This window comes from Pteropus alecto, unplaced genomic scaffold (assembly GCF_000325575.1).
Source record: "Pteropus alecto unplaced genomic scaffold, ASM32557v1 scaffold146, whole genome shotgun sequence".
Classification (NCBI taxonomy): domain Eukaryota; kingdom Metazoa; phylum Chordata; class Mammalia; order Chiroptera; family Pteropodidae; genus Pteropus; species Pteropus alecto.
In genome coordinates this window covers 1344434-1369129 of record NW_006442107.1, presented here as the reverse complement: position 1 = coordinate 1369129, position 24696 = coordinate 1344434, and the positions used below count along the sequence as shown (strand labels likewise).

Here is a 24696-nt window from a genome sequence, read left to right as displayed (position 1 = left end):
GGGAATGGAGAGGAAATTTAGTTTATATTTGTGATTTTTGTTGAAGTGTAAGCTGGAGTCCCAAACTATAGCAAGTTCACATTGTGGTAGAGATTGAAAGAAGGCTTCCCGTTGCCACTCGCACCCACACCAGGATGCAGGCACTCCCTGCTGTGTCCCCTTAGGTCTCGCCATCACCATTTCCTACTTCAAGCGTGGGTGATCAGTCACTCAGTCTTCTCTTTCTTGGCGGGACTCTAGAGAATTTCAGATCCTAATCATGAGGGACATCCCATTGTCAGATCCTGTGGATCCTTTCTGTGTCTCCTTTATGTCCCAGTGTACCTATTGCTCTTTTGTTATAGCAATGATCACAACATGTGGATTTTAAAAATATACTCCTCCTTTTCCCCATCAGACTGTCCATTCCCTTGAGAGCATATATTAACCACCTAGACTAATTGTTCTTGCATCGTCAGTGCCTAGTACAATGCCTGACATGTAGGTGTTCAGTAAGCATTTGCTAAATTAAGTTGTATTGATATAGTAATGGCAAAAGCAATAGCGATAACAAAACAGCAGATACTACAGAGATGGAATGCTAAACCTTGACAATGATTAATTGCAGGATATGAAAGAAATAAAAAGTCAAGTGTGAAAAATACATAGATGCTCCTTGATTTACAATAAGGTTACATCTTGATTAACCCACAGTAAGTTGAAAGTATCTTAAGTCGAAAATGCTTTTAATACATATAACCTACTGAAGAATAAAGCTTAGCCCAGGCCACCTTAGACATGCTCAGAACACTTACATTAGCCAACAGTTGAGCAAAATCATTCAACACGAGCCTCTCTTATAATAAAGTGCTAAATGTCTCATATAATTTATTATACATATTGCTTTCACACCATCTTAAAGTCGGAAAATTGTTAAGTCAAACCACCGTAAGTCAGAGACCATCTGTAGATAAGCTGGATGACAGAGATAAAACACAGCAGTAGGTTTAATGAGATGATAATAATAATAATAGCTACAGTTTATTGAACAATTACTGTGTGCCAGAACAATTGTCGTATGTTAAATGCTTTACATTTATTATCTTACTGAATCTCCATATAATAACCCTTTTTACGAACGAGATACTTAATCAAAATGCTAAGTAATTAGTAAGACCAAGAATTGAATTAATTCATATTTTTTTGTATTCCATGAAACCAGAGTTTCTCAAAGTGTGATCCATGAACTTTCCAGATCAAAAGTCATGCAAAGGTGGTAGTTTAAAGTTCCGTTCCTGAGTCTCACAACAAACATGCTGTTGTGGAGCCAGAGATTCTTCATATTTAAAAGCACACCAGCAAATCTTATGCCAGCTAAAGCTTTATAAATAATGTATTTAATTCAATTTAGTAAACCTTTATGAATCTGCTTTAATGTTATAGAACTTGTCCCAGGCTCTGCTGATACAGAAGTAAACAACACGATTTCTTCCCTTCAGGAGCAACTAGACCAATGAGAGAAAAAAAGAAGAAATAGGCCATGAAAACACATTGTAAAAAACGGTTGGGTGGCTATGGGGAGCACCTAACAGGTGTACTGTGGTAGGTTTGAAGTGACAGCCAGAAACACAGATTTAGAAACGGCCACCAGTTCGTTACAAATTTGGAACTCATGAGACAAGACAAGTTAGTTACAAATTTGGAACTCATGTGACCAACCATTTAGAAGTGAAAGTTGAAGAATTCAGGTGAGAATGCCAAGGAAGAGACAAAAAAAAAACAAAACAAAACAAGAAGACAGGAACAAATTTTTAGAGATTATTTTCATCTAACATTTCTTTCTTCAAAACATAGTACCCTAAATAAGTAAATCAGTCATTAGCATAACCAATGAAATTGCCCTTTTAAATGGCTAGAAACCTCAGATCACTTATGAATTTTGTTTGTCAAAGTTGAATCTGAAAGTGATTTGCCTACCTTGTTGTTTTAAGATGACTTTCCTTAAGAGGAGTGTGTTATACCACTGAACGGCAAAGTAGCATTTTAGATGGTTTATTTCCAAATTATATGCTTTAACAGTTTCATTATTCTAATTTAACTCTAAATTAGATGCTTTTGCACTACCAAATTCTGGTAAACAATTAATTGTGTGGGTAAATAAGAATCCAGTCCTGATATTTCTCCATGCCACACCATCTACTCACTATTCTATGATGCCATTTACCTCCTCCAGTACAGTACTGCTACCTGGCCTGTGATCAATTGCCCAGCTGAAGGCAGGACAAACAAAGTGCCTATAAATCATGAAATTTCCCTGAACAGAATAGATAATGGCACTGACAGTTTCGAACATGTTTCATAACAGTACAGTATTTATTATTCTTGCCTATTCATATCAGGATATATTGAAGAATTAATTAAAAGAAATTGCATTTGAGAAAAAGAACCATATATAGACACAACAATAAGATTGCTGGGAAGCATCTAATAAACATGTCAGAGGAGAATTTGGAGTTGATATCATTTTGCCTTCCACATTTGCTTGTTGTATGAGGCAAAAACAAGATAGTCTCTTAGTTTGCAAAAAAAAGGAAAATTAACATTTTCCTTGTCCAGAAATCATGAAGTGATTGTATAGGCCATTAAAATACATTGATAATGTACTCGATATGTATTTTTAAAAGTTGTTTGGTAAAGAGCAAAGGCCATTGGTTAGAATTCAGGAAGCTTGGGTTCTAATATTGCTTTTGATATTTATGAGCTATGTGATGCCATATAAATGCCAGTTATTCTTAATTTCTATATCTGTAAGATAAAAGATATGGACTAGATCTTTCAGATATTTTATAGCTCCCATCAATTAATAAATCACATCAGCATTTGTTCAACACATTATGTTTTAAGTTGCAAAGTAATTAAGGAGGCAAAATAGTCTTATCCTGAAAGTACTCACAATCTATATTTCTATCCTACTCAAAGTTCAGATTTATTGAAAGAGCAAAAATAAACAAAAACATTTCCTTTATGCAACTTTTAACTTGACTTGTAATTTGGTAAATTTATTTTTCTTTCCACAGTATGGAATTTTTTTTTTTTTAATGCCTATAGCACCTGATCTTCCTAGGTGGTTTCTCATCCAAGTACTAACCAGGCCCGACCCTGCTTAGCTTCCAAGATCAGATAGGATCAGGCTTGTTCAGGGTGGCATGGCCATAGACCACAATATAGAAATTTTGAATCAGCTTTAAATTTATATGTACAGAAAAACAGAAAGAATGTTCATGTTTTAGGTTGCATTTTTGTTATAGTCATATCAATGAGTATCAAAGCATTCAAGGGCATATATATGGATATAGAATATAGATAGATGTTTGTAGCTGTTTATAAATATGCATGGTTAGTCACAAAGTAAAGGCTTGTTTTGATTTATATGACTGCTTCTGTTTGGCATATGGACAAGAATTAAATATATATACAATAACAAACATGAGGTAAATGTTAATGACAAGTATGAAAATATGCCAAGGACTTTTTAGAAGCTTAGGAGAAGCACATGTGGTTTTAATCAGAATCAATGAATGGATTATAAGTTTTCTAATCAGCTTGCTTTTAATCGATAAGTCATATGGTAAGTAAAATTATACAACTACTTAGAGGAATGAAAAGGGATAGGAAGAATCCTGCAAAATTTGAAGAATTACATAAACTGTTTCTTCGAGCTTTTCTTTCCAACTATTTCCCAATGAGCTTTGGTTTGTAGGATTTTACCATAAATCTAAAGAGACCCACACCACGAAACATCATAGTTAAAATGTCAAAAATTAAAGACAAGAGAGAATCTTAAGAGCAATAAGAGAAAAGCAGTTAGTTACCTACAAGCTAGCTCTCATAAGACTGTCAGCTGATTTTTCAACAGAAAATTTGAAGGCCAGAAGGGACTGGCACAAAATATTCAAAGTAATAAAAACCAGGGACCTACAATCAAGATGACCCAGCAAAGCTATTATTTAGAATCAAAGGACAGATAAAGAGTTTTCCAGACAAGAGAAAGCTAAAGGAGTTCAGCAACACCAAACCAGTATTACAAGAAATTTTAGAGGGACTTCTTTAAGAAGACAAAAAAAGAGATAAAAAATATTAATAATAAAATGGCAATAACTGCATATCCATCAATAATTACTTCAAACTTAAAAAAGATTAAATATTCCAATCAAAAGATAGCATGGCTGAATGGATAAGAAAATAAGACCTTAATATATGCTACCTCCAAGAGATCAGTTCACATTGAAAGACACAAAGAGACTGGAAGTAAAAGGATGGAAAAAAGATATTCATGAAAATGGAGATGAAAAAAAATCTGAGGTAGCAATACTTATACCAGACGAAATAAACTTTAAAACAAAGCCTATAACAAGAGAGAAAGAAGGACCCAGTAAATCCCACTTCTGGGTGTTTATCTAAACAAACTCCAAATACTACTTTGAAAGGGCACATGCATCCATATATTCATTGCAGTATTATTTACAATAGCCAAGATATGAAAGTAACCTGGGTGTCTATCAATGGATGAATGGATAAAGAAGAAGTAGTACATATATACAATGGACTGTTATTCGGCCATTAAAAAACTTAAAAAGTAATGAAATTTTGCCATCTGCAACAATATGGATGGACCTAGAGGGTCTTGTGCTGAATGGAGTAATTCAGACAGAAAAAGACAAATGCTGTGTGATTTCACTTACATGTGAAATCTAAAGAACAAAATAAACATAAAACAGAAACAAACTCATAGATACAGGGAACATGTTGAGGGTTGTCAGATGGGAAGGGAATAGGGGGAGGTGGGCGAGAAAGGTGAAGAGATTAAGAAGTACAAACTGGTAGTACAAAATAGTCATAGGGATATAGAGTACAGCATCGGGAATATAGTCAATAATATTGTAATAGCTATCTATGGTGTCTTTTGGGTACTAGTCTTAATGGGGTGATACTTCACAAGTTATAGAAATGTCTAATCACTATATTGTATACCCGAAACTAATATAATACTTTATGCCAATTACAATTGAAAGTAAAAAAAAATTACTATTAAAAAAAGATTTCACCATAAAATACAAGGACTAAAATGTAAGAATACAGTACTTCTTAGTTAGCCTTGCATTTGCCCTTTGTGTTTGATGAGTATAGGAGAAGAGATGCAAAAGTTTTTCCCTGAGGTTTGAAGAGTGTTAGTCATAGGAGTGAATGTTTAAGTTCACACACTGTTCTGTGCCAGGAGTGACTACTGGATCACAGATGATAAAGGAGGCCATATATTTCTATACACACAGGATGCATGCATGCATGCACACACATATGCACACAAGCATTCATGTAGTTATTTATCATAGTATGATAGGGTCCTCTAAAGTGTAAGACCCAGGGTTTACGAGTGGAATTCTCAGCAGCCAACATAAATTTCTAAATCTCTTTTGATATAAATTGCTGTCAAATATGTAGTAGACTTTGCTCTTTTTAATCTAATGCATGCCTTTATCATTTGGTCTTAATACATTACATTTAAAAATTTCGATACCGGTTTTTTCCAACTAAAATGAATTTTATGAAATCTGATTTTTTAAATTCAACTTATCACTTATCACAAATTTTATAAGCATTCCTTCATAATTTTTAAATATTAAGCAAAATCTCCCAAACACCATTTCCATTTACTATATAAGAAGCCATTCAAGTTTATAAATGAGTTGTCTCTGTGGTGGGATTTTATAAATCTTAACACACATGTGCACACTCACACGCACACACACACGCACACACACTCACTCTCCTTTTCCATGCTTTCCGAAATCCACACTTGTAAAGCAGTGAAATTATTATGGAGATTGGTCTTATCTGTAAGATGATAGATAGTTAAGGTTTCTTGAGGTAAAAATCTAGGAATGAAAAAGACAATCTAAAAATTGGAATATAATCAATGTCAGAAGTAATCTTTCACCAAGTAATCTTAAAAGTAAGTCATTTGTGTAGTATGAGAGAAATACTGTCATTTTGCCTCAGGGCATTGAACTAATTCCCCTTGACCTGTCTTTGAATCACTTTTTGATTTTTATAAGATGCTTAGGATGGTATTTATTATTTTAAGCAATGAATTAATACTAGCTAAATATTTTAATGGCAGAATAAAAAGCAAATTGACAATTTTACCCCCCCTCCTTATTTTTCTAAATCAATTCTGTATAAACTGTTCATGCAGAACAGCATTGGACTAGCCATATAAACTCACATGTTAGACTCAGAATTTTAAACCTGGAAAGAAGCTTAGGACTTTCTTTATGTTAGCAGCAGAGAATATTTTCATGCAGCTTTAAGTTAATACGGAGGTTCAGTATAAATTTTCAAAGTAAGAAAAACTTCGCAGTCAAGAAAAGTTCAGTTAGTTGATCATTGTTTATAATCTGCCCTACAATAGAGTCAGAACTAGGAGTCAGAGTTTCTGACTCTCCTTTTTCTCATATGGTGGTTTTCCCAGGTCATCCTGTGCATAGTCTCCCTTCACCAAATTTGGGGTAGAAAACTTTGTGTTGCTCTTTCCTCCACACTCCCCTTTAAGGGTTTTCCTAAGTTTCCGAAGTTCTTCTAAGCCCTAGTAGAAAAGTATGATAAAAGAAAAAGAAAACGAAGGTAAATATGTTTCCTTGATATTTATATCTATGTACTCTTTATACAAACTCTTAAAATTTCCAGTAGGTTCTTCTGTTTAAAGCTAGAGTGTTGAGCCTTTTCAGAAGGTAGATTTTTAGTTAATATCTTATTAATCACTGGAAATTTTAAAAATACAGAAAAGGAAAGGAGATATATTCATGCTTCCATAACCACTATGACATCTTAGGCTATTTCCTTCCAGAGTCTTAATTTTAAAAATTGTTTTAGAAAAATCATTAATTTTTAAAAAATAATCCATGTGAATTAAGTCTGCCGAAACTCTGCCTTCCATACATCCTACATAAGTAGATGGATGGTTAGGGAGAAATATGTTTATAACAATGTAATCATGCTACAGTTACTGTTTTTAATCTTTTTAAGTTCATGTTTTATTTAAGGACATAATTCCATTCTTATTCATTCTCTCATTTCCCCATCTTCTGATTTTGGTAATTATAGTATTACTTATGTCTTATTCAGGTTTATAACAATTGAGTTATCTTCAGTAACCATTATTTTCATTGTGTTTACTTTTATTTCTGTATAGAAATGTATTATATACTTATCATCAGTCCTCTTATCACAATGCCTAACTTTTTATTTTGATGGCACTATTATATGCCTGGATTTTGTTCTCAGATTTGCTTCACAAATATTATATTTTCTCAGGAGTTTAATAAATGAGGATATGGCTTTATATATAAACAATCACATATAATATTCTTGGATAATATTGCTCCGTTGTGTTCTGGTACTGGATTTCACTATATAGGAATCCGACTCATCCTTACCTCTCATAGATGTCTTTTGATTTTTCTGTCTGGATGTTCAAATAATTCTTTATTTTCCAGATTTAAAAGCTCAAATAAGATATGTCCCACTATTAAGAATTATATATTCATTTCCCCAGGAACATGGTATAATATTGCAATATGAAAATGTAGATTTATTTTTCAGGGAAAATTCTTACTATTTTATCTTTGTATCTTTTGTTCCCATGTGGGCTTGCTGCATCAAGAATGCCAGTTATCTTAATATTGGATCATCTTTGCTCGCCCTCTTTCTGTGCAAGCTTTGCCCTAATTACTTTAGTTCCTTTGCCTTTTTCATCTACATTCACTGATTATCTCAAGTGGCCTCTGTTTTGGTAATTTGATTTTTAGTGGTGTCAATTATGTTACTTGTGCTTTCTAATTTATGTATTGGCTCTCTAATTATGTTGGTTTTTGTCCTTAATTTGTTTCCTTAGGTTTGCTACCTCCCTTTTCATTTTATTCTGTTATTTTATCTCCTAGTCTTTGACCTCTAGTTTTATTGAATTTATTTTTATATTAAATGAATGCATTGTGTGAAACAACTTGAGGAATTTCCTTCCATTTTACCCTTCCATTTTCTTCTGGATTGAGTGCTTTGTTTTCCTCTCTCCCTCCCTTCTCCCTCCCGCTTCCTCATTGGCTATAGTATATTTCCACATTTTCCATGTATATCTTTTATTTTGCTCATGTGTGGGTGGCTCTGTCCAGACACTGTTTGCTCTAATGTAGTAGAATTTACCTTTAGACTTATTTATCACCCGTCCTGAGACCCCTTGGGCTCCTATTTGAAGGCTGCATATTTCAGATTTATGCATTTTTTTTTTTTTTCAGGGAGTGAGTTCAGTTGAAGCAGCATTCAACCTTTTGAGAACACTCAGCTTTGCTGGCTGGTGCTGTCTCCTCTTCCCTTCCATTTGGGATGAACATGTCCTCAGGTTTCATTTGTAGCCCCAGAGCTTTCCTCTTGGTCAGCCTCATCTCCTGTGTGTCTCTTCAACAACCACGCACCTTCTTCTCACTCAGAAAAGGAAAAACATAAGGCTAGTCATAGGTTTTATTTCACTTCAAGTTTGGCAGTATTGCTGAGAATATTTAGCCTTTTTCCCAAACTCCAGGGCAATTTCTGGTTTAAGGACAGATAAAGAACTAAATCCTACTCTGCCTTTCTGGTCTACTCTAGAAATGTCTGTTCTGATTTTTTTTGTGGGTGTGTGTGCAATTGACTGTGCTTTCTTTTCTTTGATTGCTGTGGTTGATTGTGTGTGTGTGTGTGTGTGTGTGTGTGTGTGTGTGTGTGAGAGAGAGAGAGAGAGAGAGAGAGAGAGAGAGAGACACCTTTTATTTTACTAAGTATTGGGGGAGGGAAATTGGTTATGTGTTAGAATTCATTATCTTAGTTTAATATGCTGAACGTTTCCCTTATAAAATATCTACTACTAATAAGAAACTCAAAAAGTGAATTTTCTACTGTAATTTACTGTAACTCTTCAATGTGCATTTAAAAATACATGAAAAATAGCTCTCATGCATGACAGAAACATTTTTTTAGACTTTTAGAATATTCACATCTTTTACCTCCAACACCAAGTGTGCATGCTAGAAAACATTTGACTAAGAGAAAAGAATATCTCTCAAAAGTCTGTCAGCATGCAGTGTTAAAAACTGGATAAGTTAAGTTCTTTTATATAATGATTATTTCTGTTATCATACAACACATGTGAGTTAACATTTTTATCTTGTTTTTAACATGTTTTCATTTCCTTCATGGCTCAAATTGAAAATTGGACAAAAAATATGTTTCTAAATTGTACACGTATAGATGTATATTTTTGTGTGTCTATGTATTTACATGATGTTTTAAATAGAAGTATTCTGTGTGAATATATAGTTTACACAGCAGCATTTAGGAAACAAACATATATGCATATACAGAAATATGTAAAACATATATGGGCTTATACATGTACATACGCACACAGAAAGAATTGTTGGAGAATTGCCAATAAGTACTGAAGGCCATTGATAGCATACAAATCAAGTTTCCAGAGACATGGCAATAACATCAGTATGTACATAGAATGAGGACCTTGAGATCATCCTTGTACCGTCATTGGTTTGAGCCTCACAGCACCATTCTCCCAACTTGGTACTAGGCTCCACAATTAAAGAGAGAAAAGAAAAGCTTGGTCTGAATTTAGAAAGAAGCAACCCTGTTTACAGGAAGAGCTGGAACTAAGGAAGGCTAGTGGGATTATTTGTCCGGATATACACAGATGTGAGGAGAGACCTAAAATCAGTTGCAAGCATGTCTGAAGGACTCTAAAGGTTGAAGATCAAACATTCTTTATCCCCATAGAACACAGATGAGAAATTTTAGATAGGAGGAACAGTTTTTTTTGTTGTTTTTTTGATTTTGGTATATTGTAATCACAGTAAGAATTATTAATGGGGTATAGAAAATAAAATCGAAAGGTCTAAACTGATTTTTCTTTCTAATTAATATATCTTTGCCAATTATACAAGAAGAGCTTATAGTTTAATGCTTCTATAATCTATTATTGTAATTAATATTAATTTTTGGAAAAATGTATATCCTTCTGTTTTAAATGTATTCTTCTTCTAGTTTTTTCACAGCCGTTACTGATTTGCAGCCAGAAAATTACTGAATGCCAAGGGTTAGGCCTATGAAGACTGAACCACATCCATACTTGTTTATCTAATAAATATTTATTAGCACCTATCCCCTGCTTGGCCTTGAGCACACAAAGATAGATAAGGCGATCCTTGTCCTTAAGAAGTTAATAGCTTAGTAGATTCACATTCAGGTTGATGTCACAATGGGATGAATTGCTCTTGAGTCACCTGCATTTCTGTCATATAGTTTTCAGTAATGATACATTTACCATTTAGTCTCACCAACATGTCGGGAAAAAAAGAAGTGCACATTCTGGCAGGTGTAAAGAGTACCCAAACAACACCTCTGTCTGCTTGTCTGTCTGTCTATCTCTGGAAACGATCATTGACAGACTAGATTGAAACACCTCTTTGAATAGAAAATACTAAGAATAAAATCCATAGCTTAAAAACCATTTTTTTTCCCAGAACACTGGGGGCCCAGTCAATATTAATAGAACAAAACTCAAATGTGCTTTTATTTCCAATGTGGAATACATTCTAGTTATTTCAGAGTGGAAACCAACTTAACCCAACCTAATTGTTTAGGAGAATATAGACAGATATGTGTGAGAGACAATTTAAATAGAGAATAAAATGCAAATCTCAACAACCAGTCCTATGGGAGAGGACAGGTATGTAGGTAGGACAGGGCAAACCAGAGAGAAATCTTCAGCAGATTTCAAGTTATTTGTCATATAAGAATAGGCCTGGAAAGACTATTCGACTGGGGAGAGATACATCACATAGCATCTTGCAAAAAAAGGAGGAGGAGGATTATGAATTTAATGATCAACTTACCTGAAAGAAAGTTACTTTGGCAACAAAAATTGGTGCAGAAAGAATTGAAGCTATGAGGTGAGAAAGCAATTTTTAATCTATAGATTGAACAGTCCATTAGAAACATTCCATAAAAGTAGGATTTGCTTGAGGTACGTTTAACATGGAAGCCTAATTTATATAGAATATTTTCCATCTTATGATATGTTATCTCTAAACATACATTCAGGGTCAGATGGATTCCTGTGTAGTAACCTGAATATGATTACATATGAAACTCTGGCTCCTTAAAGTAAAATTATCTGTTGATGCAGCTATGATACTGAACTTAAAAGAACCTATTTGTTTTGGATATAAAGAGGGAGGCTTATTTTGCAACAAACATATTTTAGACATTTGGTATTGTCAGTCTCTTCAGATATTTGCATTTAAGAGAAGACTAATGGACTTAGGTCCACTATTTCAATAACAAATTAACTAAAGGCCTAGAGAGTTAGAGAAAGATGTTCTGCTCCAGGGAAACTAGATGGCCCTCCACTGTTCTCAAGGTAGAAATGCAGCCACTCAGAGATCATGCAATTTTTATATTCCTCCTAATAAAATCTCACCCATCTCTTCTTGATTCTTTTTTATCATTCACCATAGTGATTTGCACTGCCTATCGTTCATTCAAACCATCTGCATGACTTTAAACATCCATTCTTTACAATTTCAAAGAGCTGTGGTAAATCTTTAGAATGTGTAGAATCTTCTCAAATACAAGGTAATACGGAGTATTAATTATGTGTGTTAGAGCCATATTGTAAAATTGATGCACAGTTATTGCATACCTAAATAAATGGAAAAGAATAGCTAAATAACTTATCTAAAAGTAAAAAGACAAGTCTAAATAAGACTAGAATGTAATATGGGACATTACTAAAAATATGTATGAGGCATCTATTGCGTGAAATAAAACCTATAATACTGTTTAGATTGTTGATGACTTTGGGGCAAAATCACAGAAGAAATTTTTCTCTAAAAAATTCAAGTGATCAGGTATAACATAGAATCCTCTTTAAAACAAATAACTTTAGAGAAAACATTTATTCAAATTTAAGGTTTAGTTGTACAACTCTAATAATTGTAGTATAGAAAGATACCTCATCTATTAGTCATTTCTAAGTATAAGAACTTTCAAGGACAGAATTATTTTTTATAGTTTTGTTGCTTATTAGTCATTCCTTCTTTTATCAGCTACCAAATAAAAAAATATCTATACATGTACTATAATTACTTGAGAAGATCTTGAGAAACCAAGATCTGATAGAAATGTGGTTAATTTATTTCCAGTCATGAGTTGTTTTATTTTATATAAAGAGATAGTATGACAAAATCAGTATTTTGCCTAGGATTGTTGTAGCATTGTATACACTTGTTAAGCAATTTTCTGAAATGAATTAATACTGTGTAAATGAAACAATGTGACAAACTTGAAAATTCATGAAACTTTATTTTTATTAAGTCATTAAGAATAGTTTAAAGTAATGAAATTATTTCTTCCACCGGAGTGCAAGGGAGAAGAAACTATGTAATATTCAAAGGGAATTAAAAGAAAAACCATATGCTTCCAGCCCCATTTTTAAGAATCATACACTAGTTGGTAAATAATGGTATATGTAAGAGATATCTTACAATAGTAAGTGGTATAAAAATTGGACACAGAGAAGGGCATGGCAAGAAGCAGGAAAAGCCATTATCAGCCTCACAAAAGACAGAATTTCAAAAAAGAGAGTGTATTTGAGTTGCCTCTTAGAGAGTAAATAGAAGTTATATCATCTAATGAATGTAATTTCAGGCAGGGATCCATGATCAAGAAAATGCTGAGGAAATGTATCCACAACCATCGATAAGTCCTATTTATTATTTAGCTCCAGTTTCATTTTGTAGTGAGAATATAACACTCCAGAGTTGTGAAAGATATAACATGATTATTGTACTTCGGTCCTGAATGCTGGGAAGCAATCATACAATAGGATGAATAGATGCTAGTCTATTCGTCACAGAAAAAGACAAAATCAAAAAAGAAGAGGAAAACTGAGTGAACTGTTTTCGTCCACTCTCTCAGAATAGAGTAATGATAAAAATTATATTAAGCAATGTATTGAATTCTTGTTCATGTGATAGAGCCTCTTCCCCCAAGGAGTTACAAACTAATGCAAAGAAACCACGTCGAGGGCCATAAAACTGGTAAAATAAGCACTGCAGGGTTTCTAAAAAGAGAGACAACTTTACAAGAAAAACAAAAAAACAAGATGTCCTTTTTGGAGAAGTGGATTTATGAAGGATAGGTAAGATGTCTATACTCAAGATGAACTTGAAAACAGTTTAGGATTAGAAAATTGAATAAAGATTTGGAATTAGAAAAGGGCCATATGTGATTGCTAAATTGAGCTGTAGGATGTAAAAATTCAGAAAAGTAGGTAGCAATTTGGCTATGTATTATTTAAAAGCAAGTTTCCAAAACTTTTACCTAATTTCTAATCCATTCCTGGTCTATATAGGCATTTTCAAGACCCTCTCTCAAGTTCTATAAGTATTTTAATTCCTTTTACTCAGAGAAGAGCTTTAAGAATTGTTTCTGAAAGTTATCCAGAATAACAAATACCCAGTCTTTTCTCCAACTAGCCGTGCTACATCATTTTTTGCTCTTTAATTTTTCACCATCCATTGAGGTTTTATTTTCCAGGACAATAAAATAATATTATTTTGTAGATACATGGTTTCTATGACATTGTTTAAAGACTTCCTCATCATCTTATACCAATACGATCACAGCAGAGGATAAAAATATATATTTTATTGCTTGAGTTCTTTTGAGCATCAATTACAGATCTCTGTTGAGCATGTGCTGAGAGTGAGCCACTGCAGTAGGCATTGATATATGAAAAGAAATCATTTGCCTTTGTCATTACCACACAGACTGCTAATGACTGGCGAAATTTCCCAAAGTAGGTAGTGTATTTTCAGAAAACATGAGATACAGACTCATTTCTAATTTACGATATAATTTTGTCTCCTTCTCCCTCTCCCTCCCTCTCTCTCTCTCTCTACACACACACACACACACACACACACACACACTCTCTCACACTCACACTCACACTCACACATACATGTATATGTGTATGTATATACTTAAATACATATATTTTTAAAGTTTGGTCTTAACCCCATAAAGTAATTTCAAGATTCACTAATGGATGTCACCCAAATTTCGAAACTCTGATACAGGCATAAATGACTCCAAGAATTCCAATAAAAGTGAACAGTAAGGATGCGCAGACTCAGGCAGTGTTCATGACACCAGGAAAAGACTTAAAGGGAGAGCAAGATTAGATGACATAGTGTTATTTTTTTAAATGTAGTTTTTATTTTTCAATTACGTTTGGCATTCAATATTATATTTCAGGTGTACAACATAGTGATTAGACATTTATATGTTCTGAAGTGATCACCCCAATAAATCTAGTGCCCATCTGGCACCATACATTGTTATTACGATATTATTGATTATATTCTCTAAGCTGCACTTTACATCCCCATGACTTTTGTGAGTACCGATTTGTACTTCTTTATCCCTTCTCTTCTTTCACCCACTCCCCTAAACTCCCTCCCATCAGGAGACCATCAGTTTGTTCTCTGTTTCCATGAGTTTGTTTCTATTTGTTGATTTGTTTTTGTTCTTTAGATGTCACATGTATGTGAAATCATGTCATTTGTCTTTGTCTGACTTACTCCACTCAATACAATACTCTCTAGGTCCATCCATGTTGTTGCAGGTGGCAAGATTTTTTTTTTATATATTTTTATGGCTGAATAATATTCCATTGTATACATGTACCACCTCTTCTTTATCCACTCAACCATTGGTGGACACCCAGGTTGCCTTCATATTTTGGCTGTTGTAAATAATGCCACAATGAATATATGGCTGTGCATGTCCCTTCAAAGAAGTATTTTGGATTTGTTCAGATAAATACCCAGAAGTGGGATTACTGGGTCCTTCTTTGTCTCCTGTTATAGCCTTTATTTTGAAGTCTATTTAGTCAGGTATAAGTATTGCTACCCCAGATTTTTTTCATTTCTGTTTTCATGAATATCTTCTCAATTCCTTTACTTTGGGTCTGTTTGTATCTTTCAATGCGAAGTGAGTCTCTTGTAGGCAGCTTATGTTAGGGTCTTGTTTTCTTATCCATTCTTTTGATCGGAGCATTTAATCCTTTTAAATTTGAAATAAGCGTTGATGGATATGTAGTTATTGCCATTTTATTATTCATATTTTTTTATCTTTTTTTTCTTCTTAAAGAAGGTCTTCTAACATTTCTTGTAATACTGGTTTGGTGTTGATGAATCCCTTTAGCTTTCTCTTGTCTGGGAAGCTCTTTATTCATCCTTTGATTCTAAATGATAGCTTTGTTGGGTAGAGTAATCTTGGTTGTAGGTCCTTGGTTTTCATTACTTTGAATATTTTGTGCCAGTACCTCTGTCCTTCCAAGTTTCTGTTGAGAAATCAGCTGACAGTCTTATGAGAGCTCCCTTGTGGGTAACTAATTGTTTTTCTCTTTCTGCTTTTAAGATTCTCTCTTTGTCCTTCACCTTTGGCATTTTAATTATGATGTTTCTTGGTGCGAGCCTCTTTGGGTTCATCTTCTTGGAGACTCCCTACACTTCTTGGGCTTGTATTTCTATTTCCTTTGCCACGTTGGGAAGTTTTTTGTCATTATTTCTTCAAATAGGTTTTTAATTCCTTGTTCTCTCTCTTCTCCTTCTGGTACCCCTATGAAGTAAATGTTGGTATGTTTGGTGTTGTCCCAGAGACCCTTTAAACTATCCTCTTTTTTTAGATTTTTTTTTCTTTTTGCTAGTATAATTGGGCGTTTTTTGCTAACTTATTTTCTAAATCGCTGATTCGATCCTCTGCTTTGTCTAATCTACCCTTGATTTCCTTGAATGTATTCATCATTTCAGTTATTGTATTATTTATTTCTCACTGGTTCTTTTTTATGTTTTCTATCTCCAGTTTAGTTTTCTATCTCTTTGTTAAAGTTCTCACTGAGCTCACCCACTTGTCCCCTAAGTTCATTGACCATCATTATAACCAGTATTTTGAACTCTGCATCTGGTAGATTGCTTGTCTACATTTTGTTTAGTTCATTTTCTGAAGCTTTTTTCTCTTCTTTCATTTGGGACGTGTTCGTTTGTCCCATTTTGGCCATCTTTCTTTGTTCGTTTCTATGTATTAAGGAGGGCTTCTTTCATTAGTAGAGTGGCCTTATGTAGTAAGTGTCCTGTGGGGCCCAGTGGCACAGTCTCTCTGGTCACCTGAGCTGGGTGCTCCAGGTACATTCCTTGTACAGACTATGTGGGCCCCTTACTGTTGTAGTTGAGCCTTGTTGGCTGTTTACACATCTGTGGGAGAAACTGACCCACAGGCTGAGTGGTCACAAGGACTGGCCAGTGTATAGTGGAGGAGCTGTTTTGCAGAGACGGACCCTATGAAACAGTATTCACTTTAGCAGGACTCTGGTGCCTTCCCAGTCTGCCTTCTGGGTATGTCATCCTCATATACAGCCCCGGGTGGTGCTCTGTCTTGGTTAAAGCTGATCAGTGGGTGTGCTGGCCTCAGAGCCACCTGGAAGGGGCCCTAACCCTGGCCAAGTTTAGCAGCAGTCTGTGCCCTTCCCAGGGTCACCTGGCATGAGCCACCAAGCAATATGCAGATGACCACCACTCACACTGGGCTTGGAGGTGCCCTGAGAGACCAACTTATGAACTGAGGCCAGCTGCCACCAGTGCCAGGCTTAGGGCTATTCAGTAAGTGGTACAGGGCATGTGGAGAGCAGATGCTGCTTGTTTGGGTTTTGTGGACCTTTGAGAGATTTTAGGAAAGTCTGCTGCATGCGTGAAGACCGGCCATTTGTATGGAAAAGCCACTGGACATGGCTTGGGTGATCCCACATGTTGGGTGGGGCGGGGCATCAGGGAATCACCAGGGATGGGCAGCTAGTGTTAGCTACATTGATGGAGTTCAGATATGGCAGCCACCTGTGTCTTCATGCTAGATAGAGGGCAGGAGTCTCAACGAAGAGACAATGGATTCTGCCAGCACTTCTGTCTGGGTAAAAGCTGCTCCTCCAGCCCTCATCCTGAAGCCAGGCAACTCGCTTCCTTCCTGTGTTTCCCTGGTGCTTTTTGAGCAGCTATCCCAGTGCTGGAGCTCAGAACGAGTGGGTCCATCAGTGAGTAAGTTTGCATGTGAACCCTTTAAGAGAAACGTCTGTGACTCCAGCCACCCTCTGTCTCACTCAGCCACAATCCCCTCTGGTTTTCACAGCCAGAAGTTGTTTGTTCTCTCCTTCATTCTGCAACCCTGGGCTGGGACCCCTCACTTTTCCAGGGGAAGCTTCATAGCCAAGATATCCCTCCTGATTTTTAACCCCCACAGTCGAGTGTGGGACCAGGCCATTCTGCATCTCCACTCCTCACATCAGTCCTGGGGTGGTTTCTGTATATCCTCCATTGTTGGACTTCTGTTCAGCTAAACTTCAGATGATTCTCAGTAATGGTCGTTCTATAGTTGTACTTCTGATGTGGTTGTGAGAGGTGGCAATCACAGCATTTACCTACTCCATTACCTTGACTAGAAGTCTCAACAACATGGTGATTTTTTTTTTTAACCAATTCTCACTTTAAAAAAAAAAAGTGTAGCTCACTGCCGTTGTTAATTTAACATCATGCGTAGGAATGCTATGTTTTCTAGAATTTTACATTTTCAGCAATCAAGAATTACTACATTTTGTAAATGGAGATATCACTACTCTACTAAAAACAGAAAGCAATAAATATAATGATGTCATTTGTTTCCAAAGAATATCAGTATAGTAGAGTGATACGAAAATAATAAGAAAAGCGAGATATTTCATGGCCACCTTTGGGGTTAAGGTTAGGACTGTAATCCATGAGTTCTCTTAGGGTAAATGTGGCAGCTGCAAGCACTGCCAGCAAGTGTTCTTGGGGCTAATTGGGAAATGGGTTAATGGCTTGAATTGCTTATCTTCATTATTTCTGAGGGTCTGGGAATGGTACTGAGTTATCCTACCACTGGAATTTTCAAGCAGTAAAAGAGATGGTTATTACGTGGTAGTTCAGAATGTAGACAGGAGAGTCAGCCCATCTTGCTCCACAGTCTACAGCTGTATGATTTAGAGAATGTTCCTTAAACACCTTGTATGTTAGTTTCTTTGTTTGTAAAATGGGAATTATAGAGCTTGCCTCAGAAAACTGTGCATATAATAAATTATGTGTGGTCAGCTCTCAATAAATATTGGCTATTGGCTAGTAAATGAACACTTGATCAAAATATATGATAAAATTGAGAACAAAAGCCAAACGAGACAACATATATTTGCTCAGAGGCATTCAATAAATAGTTCTGTTGTCTTTCAGAGCATTGTCAGTGAATTTGGCAAAGGAATAAAACAGTCTCATACTAATATTATTATCAATTATAAATAAATAATTTTAGCTCAGTATACAATGGGGGCATGTTCTCTTTAAAAAAAGCTCTCAGATATATTCTTTTTTATGTCTTTAGTCAGTGAGTATCAATGCATCCCAGCTAAGTCATCTAAATCAATTTTCCACTGTGAAAGACTAGAGAATTTAAAAGTTGTTTAGTACTAGAGACCCAAATTTAGTTGAAAATCAGGAAAATAAGAAAGGGGTGAGAGAGAGAAGTGGAGGTACTCAAAGGAGCAAAAGTGAGTACTCCCTTACTCATTGAACGTAATAGCAACAGTGACAAAAAATACCATCTACTCAAAATGCATATCTGTGTCTTATGTAAAAAGGATATAAAAGTTGCTCCTTTACTGTGAATTTAACCTGGGTCTCAGGCAATATAAATATTCAAATCTGACCACTTTAAGATTCCTAGGCAGAGTTTTGAGGGACCAAGCCTGGGAGATTCATTAGCAAAGGTGTGTTATATTATATTTATAATTTTGCTTTCAATTGCAAATTTTTTGTCATAGAGTAACTATAGTATTATGGTAATTACGACATTAAATTAAATTAGTATATCACATTCAGTGCTGAGAAAATAATAATACAGTATAGTAATACACTACAATAGATGATTGCTAAGACAATAGCAATGTGTCCACAGTAAAGATGACAGTCATTTTTTTGTGCTCTACCACCACAGCCAGTTTCAATGGGGAATGAGTTCATCACATTAAATAAATCTTTATGAAAATCTAGAATTACAGGTATCCTAAGCTTTCTTATCTTATACTCTGGTTTGTCTCAGTCTTTCGGCTTCCCTTTACTTTATCAGCATAATTTTCATAGTTTTATGTGCATTTCAATGTCCTTTAAGTAGCTCAATTGGATACAAATAATTGGATATTCAGAATGTTTATTTATTATGTGTAATATTTTTCCCCAAAAGTGTTGTTGTTTTTTTTTTCTTCTCGTGGCAAAACACCATTAACTCCAACTATTTAATTGTGTTTTTGGGAGAAAATAGATGTGTTCTACAGTAGTTCCTATATAATAAAGTAAGGGTTTATAGGAATTATTTGAATTACAAATACTTTCTATCCCAGAGCAGTCTTTCTAATTCAGCGAAGACCTTAACAAGCAAGTTCATGTCTCCACCCACTCACTTTTTTTTTCTGTCTTTACAGTTCCTCCATGGTTTTTAAATCATCCTTCCAACCTCTATGCCTATGAAAGCATGGATATTGAGTTTGAATGTGCAGTCTCTGGAAAGCCTGTGCCTACTGTGAATTGGATGAAGAATGGAGACGTGGTCATTCCTAGTGATTATTTTCAGATAGTGGTAATTATCTTTTTTCATATTAGCTTTACAGTTCCATTTATTGTTTCCTATATTTTCAGTTGTTTTTCTTTCCTGGAAAGAAGTTTTCTGTTGGGAGTTTTTATGACATGTTAAGAAAATTATTCTAATAAAGCAAGTGATTGTCTAGACTTAGCATTTTTGAGCTGAAAAAGAGTAGTCCAGCCCTCTTGTTTTATAAACAAGTTTTATACAAAGCAAAAATAGAGGACCTAAGACTGTCTTCCCAAGTATACCCATTGCTGGTTCTTGGGAGAACAGAGTTTAGAACCTAACTCTAGACTATCTGAAGCCAGGAATCTGTTACTTCTGTGACTTTTACTTCTTATAATAAAGTTTCTTCAAGATGTGTTACTTATGATTATGGTTGTCTTATTTGATCATACAGACAGCTTTTCTTTGCTACCTTTCCAGGTAGAGCTGGCTGGTCTTACATTAGCAATAGAAAAGGGCAGTGGTAATGATGATAATGATGGTGGTTGTGGCAGTGGTAGAGAAGCCACGGGGACCCAGAGTTAACATTGCTTTGTAATTTTGAACAATGGAAAGAATTAAAGCTAAGAACAATACGTCTTGTAGTTACTATTAATAGTTTCAGTAAATTCTCTGTCCCTATCCTTGTGGGGGAAAATAGAGATAATGGTATTTTATTCACTGTGTTGTTGTCCGAGTACATTGTGAATGCTCAATTTGTGTCGTCATTTGTTATTGCTGTTACCAGCAGAATACTTTGCTCACTTGAGAACACACTATGAAAACTCTCTTTTAGGTGTAAGTTAGCATTGGAGGTTCTGAGTTCACATACACGGACATATGAGAAATACGAAAGGCACTTTCCAGATATCAAAGGTCTTCGCGGTTAAAGGAGATTTTAGGTCCACGACTTGTGCTTGAGATGCAGATGTGACCTTGTAAATGAAGAGTGGTTTTCTAAACCAGGTCTCCCCACAGAATGGGACTAGAGCCGAGGTGCCCTGCAGGTTTAGGCACCAGCCCTCTCCAGAGACTTACACTGGCTCTCAGTGGCACATTCTTCTTCCATGATCATTCAACTTTTAGAAACGTTTATAATCTCTTTGTGCATGTGTTACGTCATACGATAAGAGCTCTTAAGGGATAAACCCATAAAACATATCTTTATCACTTTTATCACCACTGACTATTTTTCACTTTTAGTTGCATTTGTTTAATTGGTTAGGAATAGAGTAAGAAAGGGGAAAAATTTACCTTTTGAATGCCACATCAATCCATTAGTTTAAGTGCAATGCTATTTCCACTACCACTGAATTAAAAATGACCTGCCATGGGGCAACTTGTTGTATGTGCTGAAAATATATGCCACTTGCACATAAAGGAGATTGTTGAGTGCCCTTAAGGACACGTGATAAAATGTAACATTTATGTTTTTCTACAGTTTGAATAATCTTTCTCCCTGCATGAATCACTACAGCCAACCTATTTAAATGTTTCTTTACTTAAGGTGAAAAGAAAATGTATGGTATGAGTTGTATTTGCATTAAATTGTGCTTAAAAATATTTCCCTAGTAGTTCTAGTAATTTTAGAGCCATTGTCATCACACATGAAACACTTAGCACAAATAGTAACTTATTTGAGAATTGTTAATTAGAAGTTAGTCAGCTTTCTCTAAGAATTTTACATCAGCTGAGAATTGACTATAAGACACTAAAAACAATTAAGAATTCCCCATGAGGTAATATTTATCTCTTAATGACTTCAGGGGAAGTGATTTAACACGTCTCACTTATTCAACTAATTCTTAGACTAATATTGAAGATAAACTGAGTTAGTATAATTAAATGCTATCTCCAGATTATTTTATCATCCATCCTTGAAAAAGATGGTAGTTCAATTTATATAGAATAGGAGTTAACGTTGCTGTATTTAATTTATGGATTACTGAAGGTGAAACATTTGGCCATATAATAAGATGACATGGGTCTCAAATATCAATCATACCCCCCACCCCACCAAGTCGTCAAAAGAGTAAAAGGATTATCAGACATTTCTTCTTGATAAACATTTGCAGAAAATATCCAGCCTATATTTCTAGTCCTTTAAAAGCTGCGAAGATCGGTGCTTTTGTTTCTTTTTGTGTTTTTTATTTTTTTCCTCTAGCAGCTGCTGACTTGAGCTGCCTACAATAACAGGTAAAAGGATGAGATTTTTTTGTTGTTAACCTTTATTCTTTCGTACCTAATAGAAGAGTTTTCTGTTTACTGCTCATTTAGAAATTGAAGATGATGTATATTTTTGTGATATATTTTTCATTGCAGAAGTAGTTTAAGTTGATGTGCATGGATTTAGTGGAGTATCAGGAATCTCTGAAATCTCCCAGGTGTTATAGGACCTGTCTTTGAGGCTGGGGATCTTCATGGCCTCCCTTTTTGTTTTTTCTGTGAAGTTTTATTAAAATGTGTTTGTGTTTATTTTATCACTTTGAGTCTTTTGCTTTTTAAAATATCTCACCTTGCTTTTTCTTCTCCCTAGGGAGGAAGCAACTTACGAATCCTTGGAGTAGTAAAGTCAGATGAAGGCTTTTATCAATGTGTGGCTGAAAATGAGGCTGGAAATGCCCAGAGCAGTGCACAGCTTATTGTCCCAAAGCCCGGTAAGTTGAGAGCAGCTTTGCCCTCGTGCCTGTAGTTATGATCATTCAGGCTACATTTGTAAAATCCGTATTCTTTTTCCTGTCTCTCAAAGTCAGTTTGCAAATATTTGGTTATCTTTTTAATCTAGGTGTACATTTGTGTATTGGCATATTCTTTTTATATACATTCTTTATATATATGATATCTCCATTCAACAAGATACAGTCATCATGAACAGTAAGTGCTTCTGGTCAAATTTTCAGTCTTTTTTAAAGCAAGAACTGAAACATTATTTATATTAAAATACTTTAAAATATTAATACCTTCTATTAAAAATTTTCATATTATCTATTGATTGATTAGAGACCAAATTTCTTCTTGACACAACTCACTTTTGTCTTAATCTTTCCTGGCAGTGGGTTTAATAGAAAGTAGCTGAAATATAGAAGGCATTGTCTTTCTTTGGCTTTCTATCATTTAAGTGGCTATCAAGGCCTTATAATTTGTGCATCTCTAACCAATTATCTGAAGACTCTCAGACTCTTCTAATGCTCAGGATGATGACTTTCTCTTTTCTTCTTGATTGAAATGAAAAAAAAACAAAAACAAACATAGAGCCACAGTCCCAGATGAGTAAAGGAACTAAAGGAAGGATCTAGGAATTAAAAGGGACAATTAACCCTTGTTCAAGATCACCGATTTCTCTGATGGGCTTCTTTTCTCCCCATTTAATGTGCTATAAGTATTAGAGCAGCTTCATTTGTGTGACCGAGCACACTGTGCTCTGCAGAAACAGTCATGGATAAGTGGAGAAAAGGAGGCTCTAAACTCAAGGTCTCTGATGTGAGCCCTGTGCCTCATCTCATTAGCGCTGACAATAGGGCCACATTTATGCTAATACTGGCTGCTACTCAAGTCACAAGAACAAGGGAATTCTAGTTACCATTGATTTTCAGCTAATGCCCTAAAGCTGAGGAAAATGTGAGATAAGCAATCCCGTATTTCTAAAGAGAGGTATGAAATATGTTCTCTTAGGATTTGTTGGCACTGACCAAACAGGCCCAGCGGTCCACTCCTGTGGTTGCCCATAGGGATGTGGGTTTGTCTGAAGTGCTGCAAGTCATAGAATTGGAGGTTGTCATGGTGTTTTCTTTCCCCCCTGTGTCAAATTTGGAGACACTAAAAAAACCCCTTGAACAGATTGTGTGTGTGTCTCTGTGTGTGTGTATGTGTGTGTACACGTGTGCATGTATGTGCATGCATGTTTACTAGAGATTACTTGCAAAAATGGGAAATGGCAACTTATTCTGACTGAAAGATGTCTGGAGCCACCTACAATGCCAAGAGGAGAAAGGGGAAGGTAACTGTGAGAAAAAGCTCACAGTTCACCTTTGTCCACCTTTGGGAAGAACAAAGATATGAGTTTCATGTGAAGAAAGCAAGGCTGAAGTTACCTTGAAAGGACTTTGACCAAGAGGTCCTGCCTGCTGAGCCTACTCCAACCAAACCACTAGGTAGAGGTTTGGTGCCCTGGGTGGAGCCGAACTGGGGAGCTGGTGCCTGAGGTGAGCCAGACTGTGCTTTGCTTGCTTCAGGGAAGGGTCTAGTGAGGAGACCCCTAAGGTGGAGGGGTCTCTGAAGAACCCATAGAGCTACCCCACAAAACGGAGGCAGGCAGGTGCCTTCCGTGACTGTGGACTGAGAGCAGAAACTGAGGAAAACAGCTTTTGTCTCTTTACTCAAAATCCATCCTCTCCTCCCTGACCCTGAAGAAGCCCTAAGCAGAGAGGCAAAAATAGATCCGGGAGAATGAAAAATTAGGAGATGGGTAGTCCCACAGCCCCATGCCCATTTTTGGTCTCAGCCCTACTCTGGGACATGAGAGAAAACTTTAAAATGAACATTAGGTTGTTAATGTTTGATTTAGATCTCATTGGTGTGTGTGTGTGTGTGTGTGTCTGTGTGTGTGTGTGTGTCCGTGTGTGTGTGTGTGTGTGTGTGTGTGTGTGATGTGTTATTTATATTTCTGTGGTGTGTGTGTGTGTGTGTATCTGTGTGTGTGTGTGTGTGTGTGTCCGTGTGTGTGTGTGTGTGTGTGTGTGTGTGTATCCCTCAAGCTACTATCAGGAGTAGGAAATAGACCTGACAGCTTGTGTTGGAAAGTGGCTGATAGGAGAAAATAAACTTTTAAAAATAATATTTCAGTAGTTCATCTTATTCAATAAAGCAATT

The 24696-nt window shown here is 35.6% G+C and overlaps 1 protein-coding gene and 1 pseudogene across 1 annotated transcript in view; one reads left to right on the top strand and one right to left on the bottom strand.

Moving 5' to 3' along the window:
• Window positions 1-24696, top strand: part of DCC (DCC netrin 1 receptor) — a 1008917-nt gene that overhangs the window by 585380 nt on the left and 398841 nt on the right. The window contains exons 6-7 of the mRNA XM_006919890.1: window positions 19682-19836; window positions 22364-22484. Coding sequence (XP_006919952.1) covers window positions 19682-19836; window positions 22364-22484 — 276 coding nt within the window. The remainder of the gene's footprint in view (window positions 1-19681; window positions 19837-22363; window positions 22485-24696) is intronic.
• LOC112469308 lies at window positions 3079-3197 on the bottom strand (annotated as a pseudogene).